Source organism: Eriocheir sinensis, chromosome 70 (genome assembly GCF_024679095.1).
Source record: "Eriocheir sinensis breed Jianghai 21 chromosome 70, ASM2467909v1, whole genome shotgun sequence".
NCBI lineage: Eukaryota > Metazoa > Arthropoda > Malacostraca > Decapoda > Varunidae > Eriocheir > Eriocheir sinensis.
This window is the reverse complement of record NC_066578.1, coordinates 2,309,426-2,332,848: the sequence shown is the minus strand read 5'-3', so window position 1 is coordinate 2,332,848 and position 23,423 is coordinate 2,309,426. Positions and strand designations below refer to the sequence as shown.

The 23,423-nt window shown below is 40.5% G+C and overlaps 2 protein-coding genes across 4 annotated transcripts in view; one reads left to right on the top strand and one right to left on the bottom strand.

Annotated features, from left to right (window-relative positions):
- The window catches only part of LOC126988719 (structure-specific endonuclease subunit slx1-like), a 30,083-nt gene extending 12,545 nt beyond the window's left edge, over positions 1-17,538 (bottom strand). The window contains exons 1-6 of one of the 2 annotated variants that reach the window (XM_050847080.1): positions 17,345-17,538; positions 15,967-16,223; positions 14,213-14,264; positions 12,391-12,576; positions 10,295-10,458; positions 8,826-9,062 (exon numbers count right to left, since the gene is read on the bottom strand). In XM_050847080.1, the coding sequence (XP_050703037.1) occupies positions 8,834-9,062; positions 10,295-10,458; positions 12,391-12,576; positions 14,213-14,264; positions 15,967-16,145 (810 nt within the window). In that variant the 5' untranslated portion in view covers positions 16,146-16,223; positions 17,345-17,538 and the 3' untranslated portion in view covers positions 8,826-8,833. Of the gene's footprint in view, positions 1-8,824; positions 9,063-10,294; positions 10,459-12,390; positions 12,577-14,212; positions 14,265-15,966; positions 16,224-17,344 lie in introns of those variants that run through there. The other variant, XM_050847079.1, reaches the window with a different exon arrangement.
- A 656-nt stretch (positions 17,539-18,194) lies between these two features.
- LOC126988717 (sphingosine-1-phosphate lyase 1-like) overlaps positions 18,195-23,423 on the top strand; it is a 28,273-nt gene continuing 23,044 nt past the window's right edge. The window contains exon 1 of one of the 2 annotated variants that reach the window (XM_050847077.1): positions 18,195-18,380. The gene's annotated coding sequence lies outside the window, so the exon portion shown is untranslated. Of the gene's footprint in view, positions 18,381-21,816; positions 21,921-23,423 lie in introns of those variants that run through there. The other variant, XM_050847076.1, reaches the window with a different exon arrangement.

Here is a 23,423-nt window from a genome sequence, read left to right as displayed (position 1 = left end):
AAGAACGAAACACATCAATATATAACTGTTTTAACGATAACTTTAATTTTATATCGTTGTTTGTGTGGGTACGACAGTCTTGGGGCCTAAAACTGATATATGCAATGCTCAGAGTACGACAATTCGGAGGTCTCATTACAACCATTTTCAAAGCCTACAATAGAGAAGTTTAGCAGAGTTCTCAAGAGTGATTTTCCGTTGACAGAGCAGAAACCTTGTCAAACTACCACTAGGCTCATGAAATCGCCTACAACCTCTATGACAGCCTTGTAAAATGGATATACTGTCATGAAATCGCCTACAACCTCGAAGACAGCCTTGTAGAATAGATATACTCTCATGAAATCGCCTACAACCTCTACGACAGCCTTGTAAAATAGATATACTCTCATGAAATCGCCTACAACCTCTACGACAGCCGTGTAGAATAGATATACAATCGCCTACAACTTAAGAGAGCCTTTGTAATAGATATACGACAGCCTTGTAAAATAGATATACCGACAGCCTTGTAAAATTGATATACTCTCATGAAATCGCCTACAACCTCGAAGACAGCCTTGTAGAATAGATATACTCTCATGAAATCGCCTACAACCTCTAAGACAGCCTTGTAAAATAGATATACTGTCCTGAGATCGCCTACAACCTCTTAGACAGCCTTGTAAAATAGATATACTCTCATGAAATCGCCTACAACCTCTGAGACAGCCTTGTAGAATAGATATACTGTCATGAAATCGCCTACAACCTCTACGATAGCCTTGTAGAATAGATATACCATGAAATCGGAAGACAGCCTTGTAGAATAGATATACTGAAATCGACGACAGCCTTGTAAAATAGATATACTTATTATTTTCCTTTTCGTGTTCTTATATCCTTTTTTATTTCAGTCCTCTCCCGCATCGCGTTTTCTATATCCCCTTACATCGCGTTTTCTTCCATTCTCTGCTTTCCATCTTTTTCCCTTATGGTTCTTGCTATTACGCTTCTCTTTTCCCGTTTTCGTTCTCGTGTTTCTTATATACTTTTTATTTCAGTCTCTCCCCTTACATCGCGTTTTCTTCCCTTCCATTCTCTGCTTTCCTCTTCTTTTTCCCTTATGGTTCTTGCTCCTCCGATACTTTCTCCGGTTTATTATTACAAGGGAGGCAGATTAGCTCAAGGGCAGACACAAAAACAATAACAAGGAAAAAAAGCTCGCTACGCCCTGCTCCGAACAAAAGCAGAAAGAACAAAAGCCTGCGTTGTCAAATTATCGTACTTATGGCATTGCATTTTCGTAATTTCTCACCGATACCTGAAGTGAAAAAGAACGAAACCCATCAATATATAACTGTTTTAACGATAACTTTAATTTTATATCGTTGTTTGTGTGGCTACGACAGTCTTGGAGCCTAAAACTGATATATGCAATGCTCAGAGTACGAGAGTTCGGAGGTCTCATTACAACCATTTTCAAAGCCTACAATAGAGAAGTTTAGCAGAGTTCTCAAGAGTGATTTTCCGTTGACAGAGCAGAAACCTTGTCAAACTACCACTAGGCTCATGAAATCGCCTACAACCTCTAAGACAGCCTTGTAAAATAGATATACTGTCCTGAGATCGCCTACAACCTCTTAGACAGCCTTGTAAAATAGATATACTCTCATGAAATCATACAACCAGCCTACGACAGCCTTGTAAAATAGATATACTCTCATGAAATCGCCTACAACCTCTACGACAGCCTTGTAAAATAGATATACTCTCATGAAATCGCCTACAACCTCGAAGACAGCCTTGTAGAATAGATATACTCTCATGAAATCGCCTACAACCTCTACGACAGCCTTGTAAAATAGATATACTCTCATGAAATCGCCTACAACCTCTACGACAGCCTTGTAAAATAGATATACTCTCATGAAATCGCCTACAACCTCGAAGACAGCCTTGTAGAATAGATATACTCTCATGAAATCGCCTACAACCTCTGAGACAGCCTTGTAGAATAGATATACTCTCATGAAATCGCCTACAACCTCTAAGAAAGCCTTGTAGAATAGATATACTCTCATGAAATCGCCTACAACCTCTGAGACAGCCTTGTAGAATAGATATACTCTCATGAAATCGCCTACAACCTCTACGACAGCCTTGTAGAATAGATATACTCTCATGAAATCGCCTACAACCTCTAAGACAGCCTTGTAGAATAGATATACTCTCATGAAATCGCCTACAACCCCTAAGACAGCCTTGTAAAATAGATATACTAAGACTCGGAAGTGTTTGAGAATGCAGGACCTGATCTTGGTGGCGGTGACCTCTCTCCAGTACCAAGAACCTAAGAAAAACACTCATTTGGCCCTTGGAAATAGTCAGTGACATCTCAAATAGGGTTCATTGAAATAGTTGATGTTACTGGCGGAAGCATCTATGGTCATATTCTTTAAAAAAATTGTCCCTCCTTTTTTTATATAATTGGTGTTTGCCCTTGTCTCCTGCTCTCAAAAAATATCTTCGTAGTGGAAAAGACCCCAATCCTTACCTCCACCATCACCATCGTATGTCATATTATGCCGACGCGCCCAATTTCTAAAGCTAAGAATCGATATGTTTTCCTACAATAACATTTCTCATTTGTTCATCCTCAGATAGATAGATAGATGGGTAGATACAGATAGACACAGGTCGGTATCATAAGGCATTTTCGCCTCTCACATCAGGTATTTCTAAAGGTCAAAGATGGGGTCAGTCGGGTTCTAATGAGCGTTTCTTCAGGTTCACGGTACAGAGGAAGGGTCAAACTACCACCAGGGTCATAAAACTACCCCTGGAAATGCCCACAACTCCTACGAAAGCCTTGTCAAATAGATGTTCTTGGGCGGCGAATTTCTTTTTATAATACGACTATGACAGAGTTGCTTCAATCATTAGTGACTTCGAATTTATGGCAGCAAACCACAGTCATAGCTATTTCTAAAGGTCAACGAGGGGGTCATTCGGGTTCTATTAACAGGTTCAGGGTTCACGGTACAGGGAGAGGAAAGTGTACCCTACCAGAGGCCTTGAAAACTACCCCTAGTGCTAACTCCTACGAAAGCCTTGTCAAATAGATGTTCTTGGGCGGCGAAATGTTTTATAATAGGACTCTGATGATCATTATTAGAAGTTTTGGATCATAGGCCGTATTACTAAACATTTCGTTGCCCAAGTTCACATATTTGACAAGGCTTTCGTAGGCGTTGTGGGCATTTCCAGGGGTAGTTTTATGACCCTGGTGGTAGTGTGACCCTTCCTCTGTACCGTGAACCTAAAGAAACACTCATTAGAACCCGATTGACCCCCTCTTTGACCTTTAGAAATAGTTGATGTGAGAAATGAAAATGTCTTATGATACCGACCTGTGTCTATCTGTATCTGTCCATCTATCAATCTATCTATCTGAGGATGAACAAATGAGTAATGTTTTGGTAGGAAAACATATCGATTCTTAGTATTAGAAATTGGGCGCGTCGACATAATATGACATACCGTGGTTCCGCTACGAAGATATTTTTTACTGTACCGTGAACCTAAAGAAACACATATTAGAACCCGATTGATCCCTCCTTTGACCTTTATAAACAGTTCATGTGAGAAGCCAAAGTGTCTTTTAATACTGACCTCAGAGTTGCTTCAATCATTAGTGACTTCAGATTTATGGCAGTAAACCACACTCACAGACCAGATTTTTGAGACGTCCTGTATTTTTAAAGTTCCGTGGGTAGTTTTCTTTTTTATCTAATTTCAGTTGTGGGACGAAGCGATTATATTGTCCCCTCTTCCGGGCACCTCCTTGGATTCTTTTTAGGAGCAGCGAGTAGCGGGCTTTTTTATTATTTCCTTTTTTGTGCCCTTGAGCTGTCTCCTTTGTTGTAAACGAAAAAAAAGTTATAGAAGTGTTGGTGCTTAATCGGGCTCCCATGAGTTTTCACGTCCATGGTGCAGAAGAAGCCTTGTCAAACCATCTCTAGGCTTATAAAACTACCCATGGAATACCCACAACCACCTCTACGAAAGCCTTATCAAATGTGGGTGTGTGATGGCTTTTTAACTCCACATTCGGGACGGAGTTTATTAGAAGTGTTGGATTTTTCACAGCGTTAAGTAGACACATTTGAGTAGCGGGCTTTTTTTCATTATTGTTTCCTTTCTATTTTTTTGCCCTTGAGCTGTTTCCTCTAATGTAAAAAAAAAAAGATTATGACCCTGGTGATAGTCTGACCCTTCCTCTGTACCGTGAACCTAAAGAAACACATCACATCCACATTCGGGACGGAGTTTATTAGAAGTTTTGGATTTTGCACAAGAGTTAAGTAGACACATTTGAGTAGCGGGCTTTTTTTTCATTATTGTTTCCTGTTATTTTTTTGCCCTTGAGCTGTTTCCTCTAATGCAAAAAAAAAAAATTATGACCCTAGTGATAGTGTGACCCTTCCTCTGTACCGTTAACTTAAAGAAACACATCACATCCACATTCGGGACGGAGTTTATTAGAAGTTTTGGATTTTGCACAGCGTTAAGTAGACACATTTGAGTAGCGGGCTTTTTTTCATTATTGTTTCCTTTCTATTTTTTTACCCTTGAGCTGTTTCCTGTAATGTAAAAAAAAATATATGACCCTGGTGATAGTCTGACCCTTCCTCTGTACCGTTAACTTAAAGAAACACATCACATCCACATTCGGGCCGGAGTTTATTAGAAGTTTTGGATTTTGCACAAGAGTTAAGTAGACACATTTGAGTAGCGGGCTTTTTTTTCATTGTTTCCTTTTATTTTTTTGCCCTTGAGCTGTTTCCTCTAATGTAAAAAAAATATATATGACCCTGGTGATAGTCTGACCCTTCCTCTGTGCCGTGAACCTAAGGCAACACATCACATCACATCAGAAACATCTCACTCGAAGAAAAGGAGTATATAAAAATCAACAAAACCGACTCAGCATGCCTTGAAAAACGGGACAAATAAGGACAAATCACCCACATTACTGTTAAAAAGACATGTACGTTTAAAGAATCAAGCCACACACACACACACACACACACACACACATATGGTCTCCTGAGTGGATTGAGTTACCCCTCGCAGAACAGATCCCCTTCCTCCCCTGCCAACAGCTGATAATTCCCCTCTGCCTCGTCTCGACAGGGCCCGCGAGCACACGCCAGCCACTCGAGTATTTATAGGTGTGATTAATGGCGTTCTTGAGTCCCCCCTACGCCTCCCTCTCCTGCTGCCGCCACCTTGAAAAAATTAAGAGACAACAGACACCGTTGCCAGATTATCGTACTCAGAGCCTCGTATTTATCGTTTTTTGACCCATAGCAATTGCCAAAAAGCACCAATAATTAACTATTTTAACGATGACTATATATGAAGGCAGTTATTTGGGTCGAGGAGGCAGTTTTGGGGTCGGAAATCGGAAAACATAGGAGGCTGAGTACGACAATCTGGCAACGTTGACAACAGACTCCCTCGAGCCCTCCAAGAAAAAACTGTCTTCTTAATATCACCAACTTATTTATTACTCGTTGATTTGGTTGTTGTTTCATATTCGTTTACGGCCATATGACCCTGGCTGTTGCGGCGCCAAATTTAAATCAATCAATTTCGTTTTCGCTTCGTCTCGGGCTCTCCTTAGCCTATACGGGGCCTTTTCCTTATGTTTGTAGATTAGACGATTAATTCCTCAGTATTCGACTAATTCTTTTTTTTATGCTCCAAAATAAGGCGTAATGGAGTGCTATAGAAATCGAGTTGGTTGTTTTTATCGTGTTCGCTTCGTCTCGGGATCTCCTTAACCTATACGGGACCTTTTCCTTATGCTTGCAGATTAGACGATTAATGCCTCAATATTCGACTAATTCTTTTTTTTTACGTTTCAAAATAAGGCGTAATGGAGTGCAGTAAAAATCGATTTGGTTGTTTTTCCGCTTCGTCTCGGGATCTCCTTAGCCTATACGGGGTCTTTTCCTTATGTTTGTAGATTAGACGATTAATTCCTCAATATTCGACTAATTAATTTTTTAACATTCCACAATAAGGCGTAATGGAGTGGTATAAAAATCGATTTGGTTGTTGTTTTTTCCGCTTCGTCTCGGGATCTCCTTAGTCTATTAAGGGGCCTTTTCCTTATGTTTGTAGATTAGACGATTAATTCCTCAGTATTCGACTAATTCTTTTTTTTATGCTCCAAAATAAGGCGTAATGGAGTGCTGTAAAAATCGATTTGGTTGTTTTTTCCCGCTTCGTCTCGGCCTCTCCTATTGGGGTCTTTTCCTTATGTTTGCAGATTAGACGATTAATTCCTCAATATTCGACTAATTCTTTTTTTTACGTTTCAAAATAAGGCGTAATGGAGTGCTGTAAAAATCGATTTGGTTGTTTTTTTCCGCTTCGTCTCGGCCTCTCCTATTGGGGTCTTTTCCTTATGTTTGCAGATTAGACGATTAATTCCTCAATATTCGACTAATTAATTTTTTAACCCTTGAGCTGTCTCCTTTGTTGTAAAAAAAAAAAAAATAATAAAAAAAAAATAAATAAAAAAGTTTGACCCTTCCTCTGTAGCATGAGCCCAAAGAAACACTCATTAGAACCTGACTGACCCCCTCTTTGACCTTTAGAAATAACTGATGTGAGAAGCGAAAGTTTTAATATTGCGGAGCTTCAATACAGTTTCCTGCCACAAGCAAATGTTTTAAGGCATGTTATGTTTTGTCATTGAAGTAAACCAAGCTGATACCAGGACTGAGGTTTTATTGTTCAGACACCCTGTAACAAAACACACATAGCTAAACACTTAACCCAGTAGCAGCGACGGGCCAAATTTGTGGCTTTACCATGTAGCAGCGACAGGCCAAATTTGTGGCTTTACCATGTAGCAGTGACAGGCCAAATTTGTGGCTTTACCATGTAGCAGCGACGGGCCAAATTTGTGGCTTTACCATGTAGCAGCGACAGGCCAAATTTGTGGCTTTACCATGTAGCAGTGACAGGCCAAATTTGTGGCTTTACCATGTAGCAGTGACAGGCCAAATTTGTGGCTTTACCATGTAGCAGCGACGGGCCAAATTTGTGCCATGATAAAAAGTAATAAAAAAAATAGATGATACATAATCTGATCACAAATGCTTTGATATATATTATGAAATGGTTTGTGTGAGGGATTTTTACCATTTAATCGCTTAGACGGACCATAACATGATGACCTGATTACCATCCATCTGCTAATTGTTGCGACTGGCACGGATTTCGCCTTCACTGGTAGCCTTGTAACATATATTCCCAGGTCTTTCTCTGCCTCTGTGGTGGATGGTCGAGTGTTTCCCATGTGGTATTGGTATGCTGGATTTCCCCTCCGAAGGTGCATGACTTTACATTTTTCTTCATTGAATTGTAGCAGCCACTTTTTGCTCCACTCCTGTAGCTTGGTGAGGTCTTCTTGTAGGAAGTTTGCATCCAAGGGGTTAATAGTAGACTGGAGGACAATAGTCTTTCCCAATGTCCTCCACCTTTCTCTGTCTGATGCTTGTGTACTCCATCCTGCTCCAGCATTACTGCTCTCAAATATCTGAGTCCACACTGTCCGGGCGATAACAGAAAACCTTATTTAAATGCCGATACGAGATAAAAACCTTATTCCGTAATAACCAATATGATATACAAAAAAGAAACAAATGGCGACAATATTTATAAATAAATCAATATTATATAAGATAGAAATCCTGAATTCCAATCTGTCTGTCCACGATAACAAAGAAAACCTTATTCCGATAATTCGATAATGATAAATGGAACCTGCAGGATAAATCAATATAATAATAAGAAATAGGCGATATCTGAGTATAAATCCACAATTCCAATACTAGCTAGCGATAAGTCCGATGGCGAAACGATACTATATTGATATTTCAAATAAAAAACATAGATGAATTCAAATTTTCATTATCTGTATTTTAGAAAACTTACAAAACCTGAAACCACACGCTGACACGCATACACATGGACGGTAATACTAGAAATGCCTGAACCAGTTATTTGTGTACGCCTTTACAATGGGATCACTCAGGCAGTGAATAATCATTTTTGGGGCAAAGTTAAATGATTTTTCTCTTGATCTCGAGTAGAGTGATTTTTGAGTCTAACCAATATGTGGCTTCACCATCACCAGATATTTATACCCAAGTTTTTTCATACAACACCGGCGCCCAGGCCAGTTTTTTTCCTGAGAGGCGGAAAGTAGTGATTATCGCTAGTTTGCTACAAAAGTACCTATATATATATATATATATATATATATATATATATATATATATATATATATATATATATATATATATATATATATATATATATATATATATATAGCATGGCCGATAACCATATTTTTGTTATCAGATATATCGCAATAACGCCCAGCTATGGTTACACCTCTGTGACTTTGGTTGACCATCTGTTATCTGTTCTATGCATGATATGACCTGCCCAAGTCCATTTCTTGATTTTCATAGTAATTTAAATATCAACCTATGTCTCCATGTTATATTCAGCTTTTTACTCTCCACTCCTTTTTGCACTTATCAGCTTTCTATTAAGATTTCTGGTGAGGTGCCAAGTTTCTGATCCGTGTGTTAGGACCAGCAGGATACACTGATCGTACACCTTTCTCTTCAGGGAGAGTGGCATTCCCATTCCTATTATCATACCGTACTGATTTCCTTATCAACACACAGATAAAGAAATCAAACTCATTTGTGCGCGTGCACAAGGGCACACATAAAAAAAATCATACATACCTTGCTGATCAAACATCTTGTGAGAGAAAATCAAGCCAGTCCTCATCCTTGCCCTCCGGTTCCTTCTGTTGGTAGCAGCCTTGCTTCAGCCTGACCAGGTCCCCCCACAACAGAGGGATGCGGCAGCTGGGGCAGTAACCCTCTAATGGCAGTAGTGTTCCAGGACTGTCTTTTTTTAACATTTCCCGGGCCAGACATATGATGTGGGCAGCTAGTGGGCAAGCTGATGACAGGCATCTGAAGGTTGAAGAGGAAATTAAAATCATGTAATCTATTAGACTCACTGGGATGGATGACTCAGTTTGCTCCTCATGTAGTGTACAGTGCCTTGCCCGCCCTACAAGACATGCCACGCTGGGCTGTTCCCGTGTGTGACAGGGATCTTACTCAGGCTATGTAGCTGCTCCAGTCCTCACACTTCATGTGCTTGAAGTCACTAAACATGAATGAGCTTGCTAAATTATTATTTTTTTCTAAACCATACAGAGAAAACAAATCTTATCTAGGCATTTTCACTGCAAAGGCAATGAAAATAAGGATGAGGAAAATACAGCTGAACAGAAAAATAATGAAGCAGATGCAAGATGGCGCCACTATAAACACTCGCCTGTGCCAGAACGGGCTGGGCCGACCATCAGGCTCCACCTGGAAGAAGCCTTGGGCCGACCATCAGGCCCCACCGGGAAGATGCCTACCGGCGCAATAGGCAACAACGTAAAAAAATAAAAATAAATAAAAAAAGATATTGGCTGGTGAAGTGGTGGATGAGTAGTCAGCAAACATAACTGACAAGCTGAATGCAAGTGGTGAGTACAAGTACTGACAATGACTAACTGTTCTCAGCCTCCATCAGGGAGCCAAAAACCACCCACATGATGACCACCAAACCAGCTTCAACAGTAGCTAATAAAATGCCATCTCATAATTATTTTGATATTTTCCTCCTGAACACACAAAATATATAGTTTAAAAACCTCCCCAATTCTTATTTATATTTCCCTGGTGTTGTAAGTCTTGCAACCTTTCTCCTTTCTCATTTATTTATTTATTTTTTACAGCAGAGGAGACGGTGCAAGGGCATAAAAAAAAAGAAGAAAACAATAAAAAAAAAGCCTGCTACTTATTGCTCCTAAAATACAACACAACATATACAATAACATGTCTACAACAAAATAAGAAAAAAAACTGAACAAAGCTACTACTGAATACTAAATTATCACACCCCGTATTTCTCTTTTCTATGCTCCCACACGACCACAACATGTAACGAAACAACCGAGAAATTGCTCCAGACAAGGACAGGTTTTGCCGGCGCCGGGGATCGAACCCGCGACCAGCAAGACGGGAGAGCCACTCCTTAACCAGTCGGCCAAAGAGGTACCCACTCTCTAAGTGAGTTATGGCATGTCTCGGCAACACAGTGTTATGGGGTGTGCATGCAAGACCCCTGCCTAGGTCTTTCCACTCACCTCATCATATCAGTCTTTTCCACGGCTGCGAGACACAGCGTGCATGTTTTCTCAGCTTCCTCTTCTTCAGTTTCTTCACTTTGTTGGTCTGTTAGCTCCTTGACCTTGACAGGCTTGACAGGTCCATGTGCTATTGGGATATGGATGGGAGGTTCCAACCCTGGCTGTTGAAAAAGATGAAATCACTCATTATCAGCAGAAATTAGAATCCATTGATATTCTTAACCACTTTTTACTCTGGGTACAAGGGGTACTAAAGCCATGAAATGTGATGATGTAGTTCTATAGGGAAGTTTAGGAAAGCGGTTGGGTAGAGTTGGCGCAAGCAAATCCAACAGTCAGTAAAGGTACACACTGAGGGGTGCTGACAGGCAATGAGTGTGTCCTGAGTCTAGTATGAAACTGAGTGTGGCATAGAACACCTTGTCTTGTTTCACACTATTCAGTGGGAGTGTCTGCTGCAACAAGAGACATGAAGCCCGGGGAGTGCTTCAGCCTTGCTCACACAAGACTTATTAACCTGTGTAGGAAGATGTTGCCTCTCTTTCTATCTTCTATCGTTATTTCCACGCTGACTGCTCTTCTGAACTTGCTAATTGAATGCCTCCCCCCCTCCCGCGGCCCCAATGCACACGACTTTCTACTCATGCTCATCCCTTTACTGTCCAAATCCCTTACGCACGAGTTAACCAGCATCTTCACTCTTTCATCCCTCACGCTGGTAAACTCTGGAACAATCTTTCTTCATCTGTATTTCCTCCTGCCTATGACTTGAACTCTTTCAAGAGGAGGGTATCAGGACACCTCTCCTCCCAAAATTGACCTCTCTTTCGGCCACCTCCTTGGATTCTTTTTAGGAGCAGCGAGTAGTGGGCTTTTTTTATTATTGTTTCCTTTTTTTGTGCCCTTGAGCTGTCTCCTTTGTTGTAAAAAAAAAAAAAAATGGCAATAGGTCAAAGACTTAGAAATGCTGCAAAAGTGGGAATGGGTGCAAGATTGTATTAAGTGTGGGACAGCCCCTAATGTCAAGTTTTCCAAAAAGAGTGAGTAAAATAAAGAAGGGAAAGGGTTTGGCAAAAAATACAAGAGGGAAGCTTAGAGCAAATGTTAACTGGAGCAAGATGGAAGAAAAGGGATGATGGAGTAATTGTTTTTGCAAGAATATATGTAGACAGAACTGTAGATTTCTGTCCCTCGCTGCTGTGGAAATTTGTAAAGGGAACAAGATATCAGGGCTCCAGTAGTTACATAGAAGATAAGGAGGTAAGATAAGAATTTCCTGTGTGTGAAGGAAAAGACTAATATTCTTAACCCTAGAACGCTAACCATGGGTATGAGGTACCCGAAGCGAATGACGTCATTGCCATTGTGTATGGTTCCGGTGCTCTGAGGGTACCCACCTCCTCAGTAGCTTCATGTGCCCGCTTGACAGTGTAGGGGAAGGTCACGTTGTCTCGCTCTCTCTGCTCACCTTTGTTGTAGGCCTACATTGCATACCCATGGTTGGTGATACAGGGTGTTGTACATGTCCCTAGGATATTGTTTACGTACTTTTTTAGTGATCACCTGTGCAGTGGATCACAGGACCTGGGGGGCCATACAAGAAGTTTGGAAGCCATCGGATGATAATTTTTTATGAAATTTTTTTTTTGAAATTTTTGAACATTTTTCCTATTTTTAGTAACATTTTTCAGTACCTGATTTTCATACCAAAACAATACGTTTTTCAGTTCTTCTTAATGTTAAGTCAAGATACAAAGTTTGAAGTCCCTTCATGTAACTTTATTCCATTAAAACTTTACATTTAATTTTTTTTTTTTTTTCAAAATCGGGTATGATGTACCCATGGTTAGTAGTGGTGTGACTTTTTCTAAGGTTAGTGTTCTAGGGTTAAGTCCCCACAAAGTTACAGGGATGACGGTCAAAATGGGTTTATACAGCCAGATTAGCGGACTTTTTTCATTATTATTTTCTTTTTTTTCTGCCCTTGAACTGTTTCCTTTACTGTGAAAAAAAAAAGATGACCAAGGATGAGACACTGAGTTCATTCACTATAAAATGTCAAAATGAGAATTATCTTGATTTCTTGTACTTACTGGGAAATCTCTAATGTATTCAGATTTTATCCACCGCACAGTGAGAGGCAGACGGCACCAAGGGCGGGTCCTCAACATGGTGGCCAAGACTCGCAGACAGAAGTTATATTTGGGTTCTCTGGGCTTCTTGTGGGTAACCCTGCGGAGTCGCCGGCTCTTGTGGGGATGCTGCCACGCCCATTCAAACTGAGGGGTTTACATAGAATAAGCAAAATTATACTTAACCCCTAGACTGTGGATTTTCTACAAGAAGACCTTACCAAGCTACAGGAAAGGAACAAAAAGTGGCTGCTACAATTCAATGAAGGAAAATGTAAGTCATGCACCTTGGGAGGGGATATCCACCACACCAATACCACATGGGAAACACTCCACTATCCACCACAGAGGCAGAGAAAGACCTGGGATTATAATGTTACCAGGCTACCAGTGAAGGCCAAATCCGTGCCAATCGCAGCGGACGGGTTAATCAGTATTCTTCAACCTGGTAGCAGCGACGGGCCAAATTTGTGGCTTTACCGTGTAGCAGCAATGGGCCAAATTTGTGCCATGATATAAACCCCCAAAAATAGATGATACATAAACTGATCACAAATGCTTTGATATATATTATGAAATGGTTTGTGTGAGTAATGATTTTTTCTCATTTTTCTCGCTTAGAGGGACCATTAAGAAACATGATCCCCGCTGCTACCGGGTTAATTAAAGTCAATTTGGAGTTATGAATAATAAATACTATTACAGACAGCCGTTTTGTTAATTTAAACGCTATAGGCGGAGATATATAAAAATAAATAAATAAATAAATAAATAAAATAAAGAAGAAAATGATAATCTTATAAATTAACAACACAGCTGCCTACAACAGTATCGGTAATTTTAAACTCAGACTCAACGGCACTTGTCATTGTTGCCTCCATAAAAGTGATGCTGACGACTGTGTCCTGTGTGCCAACCATCAAATATCACCCACGAAATCAGACACGCTGAGAGACAGTGGTTGGTATTGTCAAATGCTCCCACCCCTCACACACACTATTTCCAAGGGCCAAAAAGGAGGTTAATCGAGTTCTAATGAGTGTTCTTTTCGGTTCACGGTACAGAAGAAGGCTCAGACTACCACCAGGGTCATAAAAGTACCCCTGGAAATGCCCTAAGCTCCCACGAAAGACTAGTAAATTACGTGTTCTTGGGCGCAGAAATGTTTAAAAATATGGCCCAGTAAGTTGACACAGCACAATAAGCAGGCCTTGGACTCGAGTGCTGTGTCTATAGTCCAATACAGAACAAAGGCCTTAGCCGACATTCCCCACCTCTGCCTGATGTTAGTCTACTCCATCCTGCTCTGGCAAATGCTCTAATTTCCATTGCTCTCCACCTGGTCCTGTCTCCCGTGACTTTCCAAACACTTTCTGGGTTGCCACTCTGCTACTTTCATTTTCCATCTGATGTTAGTTCCAAACATAATATGACCTGCACACATCCATTTCTTATTCTTAACAGCCATTAAAATGTCTTCAACCTTCCAGCTTTCGCCACTTTTTGTTCCATTCCTGTAGCTTGATGATGTCTTCTTGTGGGAAATCCACACTCAAGGGGTTAAATGCTTCTTTGCAATTTTGTGGAAATTTTCAGTTATAATAAAAAGCAATGTTACAGGTAAACACCCCTGATATGACCCAATTTGAACCAGACAATAATAAAGAAAACCTAATGTCAAGGCAAGCTGTAGAACCATGAGTATTACACAGGAAAATTATCTATAGTATCAAAGATTCATTATGAAACTTCATCATACTGAAAACAAAATAAAAATACTCACACCAAGAGCTGATATGTCATTGGGAAATCCATGAACTAGCATTGCCATTTCCCTGGAAATCAAATAAAAAATACAAATATATTAACATGGTAAAGGTAAAGTTTGGGGCATACATGTGTTATAGCTGAGCATGGCAGCAGTGCTCACCTCTGTCACACTGGCCCTTGAGCCTGTGCTGGGAAGAGCCATCACCCCGGGACATGGGCCAGTGTGAGGTCTGGGATTGCCACAGTTTACTTTCCCCAGGTTTCCCCAGGTGCCCATTTACTGACCAGCCCAAAAGGGGGATGAACAGCTGGGTGGGCTGCACACCAACTGCTTGGGCCAGTATTCAAACCCAGGCCCGCGGATTCGTAGCTGGGTATGTTAACCATTGCTCCACGTAGGCATGTTATAACTGTTACATTTATATTTATCATATTTATGTGAGTATCACTAAAAACAATAATTAATAGAATAAAATAAATAATTGATCTAATTCATCAATAAATACATTTATTTTGCTGAACCATCAGTTCAACAAAAGACCTATCATTGAAAAGAAGTGAAGACAGAGTCAAGAAGTTACAAGGAAAAACTGAGAGAGGAAACATGTCTTTATGACACAAAAAAATACAGTAATGGAGGTAAAGAGTGTGGCACTTTAAGGAAAAACTGAACACATATAGATATGGAGACAGGACCTCAAGGGTGTAGCTCAGGCCCTGCACACTACAGCCAGGCAAACACACACACGCCTTGAGCTGAGGACACACTGAAAGGTCGCTGATTGGAAGTGTACGTAATCTTTAGGGGGACGCCCACCAGTAAAATAAAATAAAAAATAAATAAATAAATTACTGTAGCTACTCTTTAAGAAAAAAAATATCAAAGACTCCCCTATAATTCCTTCATACTCTGTGAAAGTCTCAGGTGCCTATGATGGAATTTTCCCTGTATAAAAATAAGTAAAAAAATAATAAATCACTGGTATCTCCGAGTAGTCTTCCCTCTGCATACCCCAATTTTCTACACTATGTCATTGTTTACACCATTTTACACTGTATAAGTTTTTATTTGCTTCATTTTTGTGATATTTCTGTAAAAATATATCACTAAATATATATATATGGCATCATCCCTTGGTGACAATGCTTAGCTTGTGTGCTGCTCCCCCCCTACCCCCCCCAAGGCCATGTATAAGAGAATGGCCATTTTCTCAAAGCAATAATTGGGTACTTTTTGAAGCGACACCCTTCCCTTAGTTTCTAACCTATGATAAAAGTGATGGTATCATATGAAGATAAAGTTAACAAATGTTTTGTCCGTAACACATTTGCGATAACTCTTAGTCATGATTTTTTTTCTCCATATTGAGGAAAAAAAAAAAAAATAATAATAAAATAAAAAAAAAAATAAATAAATAAAAAAAAATCTGTTGTATTTTTTTCATGAAAATGATGATACGTAGTCCTAATGTTTTACAGCTAAATTGTAGCATTGGGTATAAATATTTTGTGGACCAACAGTCAAAGGCGTACTATTGAAAATAAAGGAGGAATGTCGTGTAGCGTCAGGACATTTTTTTTTATGATTTTTTTTCCTCAAAGCTAATTGTCCAAATTTAATATAACTTTCAGTTTTTTTTTTAATTACATTGTAACATTAATAGGTATATAAAAAAAAATTGAAGAGTTGAAAAAAATGTTCGCGTTCAAGAGTAACAAGTGGAGGGTCCCCTTAGAGTTTGCATATTTTCTTGGCTGCCGTCTTACCACGGTCCTCTGTTGCTGGTCTTCCAGGCACCCCCGGCTTTGGTGCCCCTGTTGTGCTGACTCAGCCGCCTGTTGGGGTTCACTGTGTAGCCAATGTAGGTGCGTCCTTTGTAGCGAGGGTTGGTGCAAAACAGTAGATACACTCCAAAGAAGTTCTCCACAACCTCTGCGTCAGTCATCTTGCAAAATATTCCTCTGGTTGCAAGAAAATTTGAGAAGCACAAAGCGCTTCATTTAAATTTTTGCTGGCTGCTTCACTGTAAGGCATGAAAATATATATTTAAATATAAATAAATAAGCTAACAAACAACTTATTAAGCCTAGAAAGATTATATTAAATTTAAAATTGCACTAATTTTGAGAAACATTAAATCTTATACAATTTGTGGCTTTACTGTGTAGCAGCGATGGGACATATTTGTGCCATGATATAACCCCCCAAAAATAGATGATGTATAAACTGATCACAAATGCTTTGATATGTATTATGAAATGGTTTGTGTGAGTGATGATTTTTACTCATTTTTCTCGCTTAGAGGGACCATTAAGAAACATGATCCCCGCTGCTACCGAGTTAAAGAGTTTATATCATAAGAGTGTCATGACTGCTGCTGACATGTTAAACTCTTCTCCAAGGTACTATAACTCCATCATGCTACACTCCATGAGGTCTGGATCTGAATCTGGACACATGATGTGCAGGGCACCCATACAGGTGCATAAAACGCATATTTGTGTTGGCTGTTGGGGGGACGAGGGAGCCGAGTGTGCAGGGGAGGGAAGTGAATCAAGTGTAATTATTAGTGTTGGTGTGTTGTGGTGACAAGTGATAATTGTGATAATATTCAGTGATCAATTTCACTTCAATACACCATGACACTTGTAAACAATCAAAATCATCTAAATTTGTTTGGCACTCTCCTAAGTGCCAAACAAATTTAGATGATTTTGATTGTTTACAAGTGTCATGGTGTATTGAAGTGAAATTGATCACTGAATATTATCACAATTATCATCTTGACCTTCTCATATTATAGAAAACGCGAGTTAATGTGCTGGGCTTGTATCTGATCTTGCTTTCGGCCACCTCTTTTGTTTCTTTTTTAGGAGCAGCGAGTAGCGGGCTTTTTTTTATTATTGTTTTCTTTTTTGTGTGTGCCCTTGAGCTGCCTCTTTGTTGTAAAAAAAAAAAATGATGATGCCAAGTTTATTGAAATGACGTCAGTAATCTTCAAGAAAACATTCAAGACTCACTCATTCACTAAGACGTTACAAACAAGTGCATCGAGGACATCATAAATCGCATTATAAACCAAGATCAAGGACTATTTTTTTAAGCCTGAAACCTCATCAACAGTAAAAAGCAATTTGTACTTACCCAAGGTGTGAAAACTTCTTCTGGAGTGTCTAAGGAGGCTAGTTAGGCAATGGGGCCACGGAGAAAGGATGGATAAAGAACAAAGAAAAGGTAACTATTCTTTTCCTAACAGACCACAGGAAAAAAAATAATTATGTAAGAAAGGGAGGAAGGGAAGGACCGTGACAGCCGCCCCGCGCATGTAAACAAACCGCCGCTCGCCCCGCACTACGAGCCCAAAGATATTATTATTATTATTATTATTATTATTATTATTATTATTATTATTATTATTATTATTATTATTATTATTATTATTGTTGTTGTTATTATTATTATTATTTATCTCTCTTTTTTTTTAGTGAAGTGTAGCATTTATTCCTTTCAAATTCAATAAATATAACACTGAAACAAAACATATATCATACATGCTCGATAGAGGCTGATAATGCGAAAAATTGTTGTTTTGTGCGCCATATGGAGAAAGATAATGAGTGTTTTTTTACATAAATAAGAAAGAGGAGACTGAGAAAAAATTACGTACAGTACCATTGAAAAGCAAAGTGAGGGACTGATAAGAAGCGATACAATGCGTTATTTTTTTGTTCACAGGCCAAAAGATTGATTGATTGATAAGTTTATTGTTACAGACTCAACAAAGGAGAAGGGAGGGAGAAGAAAAAGGAGAAAATGCCAAGACCAGGATCAGGCATCATCGTCACTGGAGTACATAAGTTTTGGGCAATAAGAGAAAAAAGAATGAAAGAAAAGGAGGAAAATAATAAACCCAGGAGTGCCGTTACAAAGGCGAAACTCCCGACCGCCTGATCTTGATGTCACAGGTGGCTTGGGACTTCTCTCCAGGCCTTCTAGTATCATCGTCATCATCGTGAGGTTGTTGACAAGTTATGGGTGTCAGGTCAATGGTCTCAGAGGCCGTGCGTGGTCCCATGGCCTAACCAGCCCCTCGAACACTGAAGAAGACTAATAACCACACACCACCGACCCTGCTGACCTACCTGACAGCCTCCCGCACCACGCCCTGAACCACGGCTCGGTAATAACCTCTCCCCTTTGTTGCTCACATGACATTGAGTTGTTGGTCGGGAGTCTTGCCTTTGTAACGGCACTGATGTTTTTTTCTCGGTCTGGGTGTTTTGAGTTTCTAAATTACGTCTCTTCTTCCTTTCTTTTCTTTTCTCTTCTTTGCCAAAAATTATATAGTACCGTCTTTACTGTCTCCATTTCTGTGTTTTCAAAAAGAGCTCTTCCGATGGTGCCCTCTTCGTCCTGGTGGTATGGACGCTGCAGTGCGGGGACGCTGCTCCTCTCCTCGTTATGATTGATTGATTGATTGATAGTTTATTGTTGCAAGTAAACAACAAGGGAGAAGGGAGGAACATGCCATCCCAACCCCCAGGCAGGACAGAGTGTGATTATGGAGCGAAACTGACACTGTGTGATAATGACCCCTTGCCGATGTGACATTATTAGGACAATTTACAGTTTCACCCAACCAACGATTTTCTCATGTGGTTCATGTTTTTCTGGTGATAAATGTAGTGAATTGCATGATTTTGTACCTCATTTCCGTCACAATTGTCTACTTTTCGAGTTATGCCTATCCCCTGCCCTCAACGATCTTGGGGGAGGTACTGTCATACTCCGAGAGCATATTTTTCTATTTCCTCAATTTCCCAACACGTCCTCTGCGTGTATCGAGACACACGAGAAATTAATCAAGGTCAGGGTATTCGCCGGCTGCCTGGGATTGAACCCGCGACCAGCGTGACCTTACCGAGTCGGCCAAAGAGATACCCCCCTGGCTAAGTGGGTTATGGGAGGCTCGTTCATCAGGCACAGCCGCCGCACTACACTACTCTTCAAATACTGCCGCCGTCTATAGGTTAAGAGCAGAAACTTTAGCAATTTCTTAGATATTATGACAGAGCTGGTTGACATCAGTACTGAAAACAAGGCTTTTCCAGGGAGTGAGAAAGTGGTGATTGTGAAGCCCATAGTCACGGGTAAACTGGATCTTCAGTGTATAAGTTCCTTTAGACCAATATCCAATTTGATGGTTTTATCTAAGATACTTGCTTGCTTGTCTTTCTTGTCGAAGTTTAGGTCCACCACCTCCACACCTCTTCTCTATCTGGACGTACTGAGTTTGGACTGGAATAGAATTTAATCTTGCTCCTCTGAAGGCAGGACCATGTGGAATAGGAGGCTCATCTGGCCATTGTTTGAAGAGTTTGTCCAGCCTTCTCTTAACCTGGTAGCAGCGACGGACCAAATTTGTGGCTTACAGTGTAGCAGTGATGGGCCAAATTTGTGCCATGATATAAACCCCCCAAAATAGATGATACATAATCTGATCACAAATGCTTTGATATATATTATGAAATGGTTTGTGTGAGGGGTGATTTTTTCTCATTTTTCTCGCTTGGAGGGACCATTAAGAAACATGATCCCCGCCGCTACCGGGTTAACCTGTCCGCTGCAATTGGCACGGATTTGGCTTTCACTGGTAGCCTATCAGATGAGTTCAAAATTGGAGTGGGGGTTCACCAGGGATCTACCCCTTAGCCCGCTCCTGTTTGTAACAATAATGGAGGAGGCAACAAAGGAAGCCAGGGGAGCTGCTGTATGCAGATGACTTGGTAGTAAATGTAGAGACAGCAGAAAAAGTGAAAGAAAAGTTTAACAAGTGGAAGGAAGGAATGGAGAAGAGAGGTTTGAAAATTAATATGAAAAAAAACAAAGTACATGATGACTGGAAAGGAAGCAAGATAAAACATTAAATCAGGAAAATATCCATGTGGATGCTGTGGGAAGGGAGTAGGTGTAAATTCAGTTCTGTGCACATGTTGCAGGCAGTGGTGCCACCATAGATGCTCAGGCCTCAGAAATGTAAGAGGAGTGCAGAATCCTACATGCCCAGCTTGTGCAAGGAGACAGCAAGGACAAGAAACTGAGAGGGATGAACTAGATGTGAATGGAGGAAAGCTGGATGAGGTAGAACATTTCTGTTATTTAGGAGATGTTCTGGACTGTGAGGCGGGAGTGGAGAGGACAGTGAGAGCGAGAGTGGCAGCAGTGTGGTTAAAGTGGAGGGAGGTGGCTAGTCTACTTGTGAATCATAGCATCCCTCTAAAGAGCAGAGCAGGGGTGTACCAAGCATGTATTAGATCAGTGATGTTGTATGGACCAGAAACATGGGCTCTAACTTGAAAATTGATGGAGGTATTGAGAGCAAGTGATCACATAATGCTGAGGTTTATGGCAGGGATCAGGTGGCAAGATAGGGTGTCCAGTGCAGATGTAGCTAACAGATGTGGAGTAGAGGACCTGGAAACAGTGCTCAGAAGGGAAGGACTCCGATGGTTTGGACATGTAAAGAGAGCAGGGGAGGATACAGTGCTGGGAGTATTGGAGAGATTGGAGGTAGAAGGAAGGAGACCAGTTGGTAGACCTAGGAAAATGTGGAGAAGGTGTAGCCTATACAGGAAGACTTGGCATTGATGGCACAAAACTTAAATGTAAACGAGTAAATTACACCTTTAGTGGTCCAGTACAATGCGATTGACTCCTTTAAAAACAAGCTTGACCAACACTTCCTTCAACTTAATATTAACTAAAGCAGAAATGCAAAGTTTTGGTGCCATCTGATCAAAATAAATTCACTTAGGTTTAAGGACAGAGCACTTAGTCTGGACTGTAGAGTTTGTGTGGTCTGCATTTATTTGTAAATCTATGTAAATTCTCTCTCTCTCTCTCTCTCTCTCTCTCTCTCTCTCTCTCTCTCTCTCTCTCATGGCATGTGTAAAAATATAAAGGTTTTGTAGCCTCGAAACTAACTTTACCAAACCCTGAAACAATGGATTTTGTCGTGTCAGAGTTCAGAAGAGGCATTCTGGGCTCACTGTGGAGTCATGGCCAGTGTGGTGAGGTTTTAGACTCCTACAGTTAATTTGGAGTCTACGAGGCCCTCTGTACTGTTACACATGCCTTGGTGGTGCACTGAGGATGGCCAGAGAGAGAGAGAGAGAGAGAAAAGAAACAAAGAAAGATTAAAACAGAAAAAAAGAGAAAACAAAGAGAGAAGGAGAGTAATGGATTGAAGGAAGAGAGAGAGAGAGAGAGAGAGAGAGAGAGAGAGAGAGAGAGAGAGAGAGAGAGAGAGAGAGAGAGAGAGAGAGAGAGATTAAAACAGAAAGAAAGGGAAAACAAAGAAAGAAGGAGAATAACTGAATGTAGAGAGAGAGAGAGAGAGAGAGAGAGAGAGAGAGAGAGAGAGAGAGAAGAGAGAGAGAGAGAGAGAGAGAGAGAGAGAGAGAGAGAGAGAGAGAGAGATTTGATCCATCAGTTTACAGGTGGCCCATTTTAAGTATATAATTAGCTATATATCATGTAGGTTTGGTTATGTAGACATGTCAAGGTCTCTTGTTTTTAATGTACAAGGAAGATAAGATTGTGAACCTTGTATCTTATCACACTCCCTGTTGTCAATTTTTAAGGCATTCTGTTTGTTTAACGCTATCACTTCAAGTTGAGTGTTCTTTGTGTTCAGAAGGGGCGGCTTCGTTGCTTATATGTAAGTTATCGTGCCTTAGAATACTTGTTGATTGATCACTATTATTACTTATAAATATAAATTTCATCATTATTACTTGCCATTGTCAACCCGGTAGCAGCAGGGATCATGTTTCTTAATGGTCCCTCTAAGCGAGAAAAATGAGAAAAAATCACCACTCATACAAACCATTTCATAATATATATCAAAGCATTTGTGATCAGATTATGTATCATCTATTTTTGGGGGTTGATATCATGGCACAAATTTGGCCCGTCGCTGCTACACGGTAAAGCCACAAATTTGGATCGTCGCTGCTACTGGGTTAATATGAAGCAGAAAGCAGGAGTACTTAATTTTACAATCCCATAATCTGTTGCTGCAAAAGAAGTGTAGATACAGCCTGGGAAACTGAGATATGTTCTTTGACCTTGCTATCAGCCATATCTCTGCTTGGATACTCTCAAGGTCATTCTTTCACTTAACCCGGTAGCAGTAGGGATCATGTTTCTTAATGGTCCCTCCAAGCGAGAAAAATGAGAAAAAATCACCCCTCATACAAACCATTTCATAATATATATCAAAGCATTTGTGATCAGATTATGTATCATCTATTTTGGGGGGTTAAAATCATGGCACAAATTTGGCCCGTCGCTGCTTCACGGTAAAGCCACAAATTTGGCCTGTCGCTGCTACATGGTAAAGCCACAAATTTGGCCCGTCGCTGCTACACGGTAAAGCCACAAATTTGACCCGTCGCTGCTACACGGTAAAGCCACAAATTTGGTCCGTCGCTGCTACACGGTAAAGCCACAAATTTGGCCCATCGCTGCTACACGGTAAAGCCACAAATTTGGCCCGTCGCTGCTACACGGTAAAGCCACAAATTTGGCCCGTCGCTGCTACACGGTAAAGCCACAAATTTGGCCCGTCGCTGCTACACGGTAAAGCCACAAATTTGGCCCGTCGCTGCTACACGGTAAAGCCACAAATTTGGCCCGTCACTGCTACACGGTTAATTATCTTCTCTCACAGCTTGCACATGACACTTGTTAGAGAAGCTGGTCTATAGTTCAGAGGCTCTTTTTTTCCACTCTTATATAATGGGACCACATGTGCCCTTTTCCACTGTACTGAGACTTCCCCGGTCTTGACTGAACAACTTATAATATCATAAATTGGTTCTATTAACTGATAACTGCAGTCTTTTAGTACTTGACCTGATATTTCATCTGGACCCATTGCCTTCTTATCATCTAGTGGTTTTAATAGCCCCATTATCTCCTCTCTATCCACTTTTGTGTTTTTAATTCTCTGGACACTTCTCTCCTCATTCCTCTTTTCAAATTCTGTCTCCTGGGTAAATACTTTGTGAAAGGTTTCGTTTAACCCGGTAGCAGCGACGGGCCAAATTTGTGGCTTTACCGTGTAGCAGCGACGGGCCAAATTTGTGGCTTTACCGTGTAGCAGCGACAGGCCAAATTTGTGGCTTTACCGTGTAGCAGCGACGGGCCAAATTTGTGG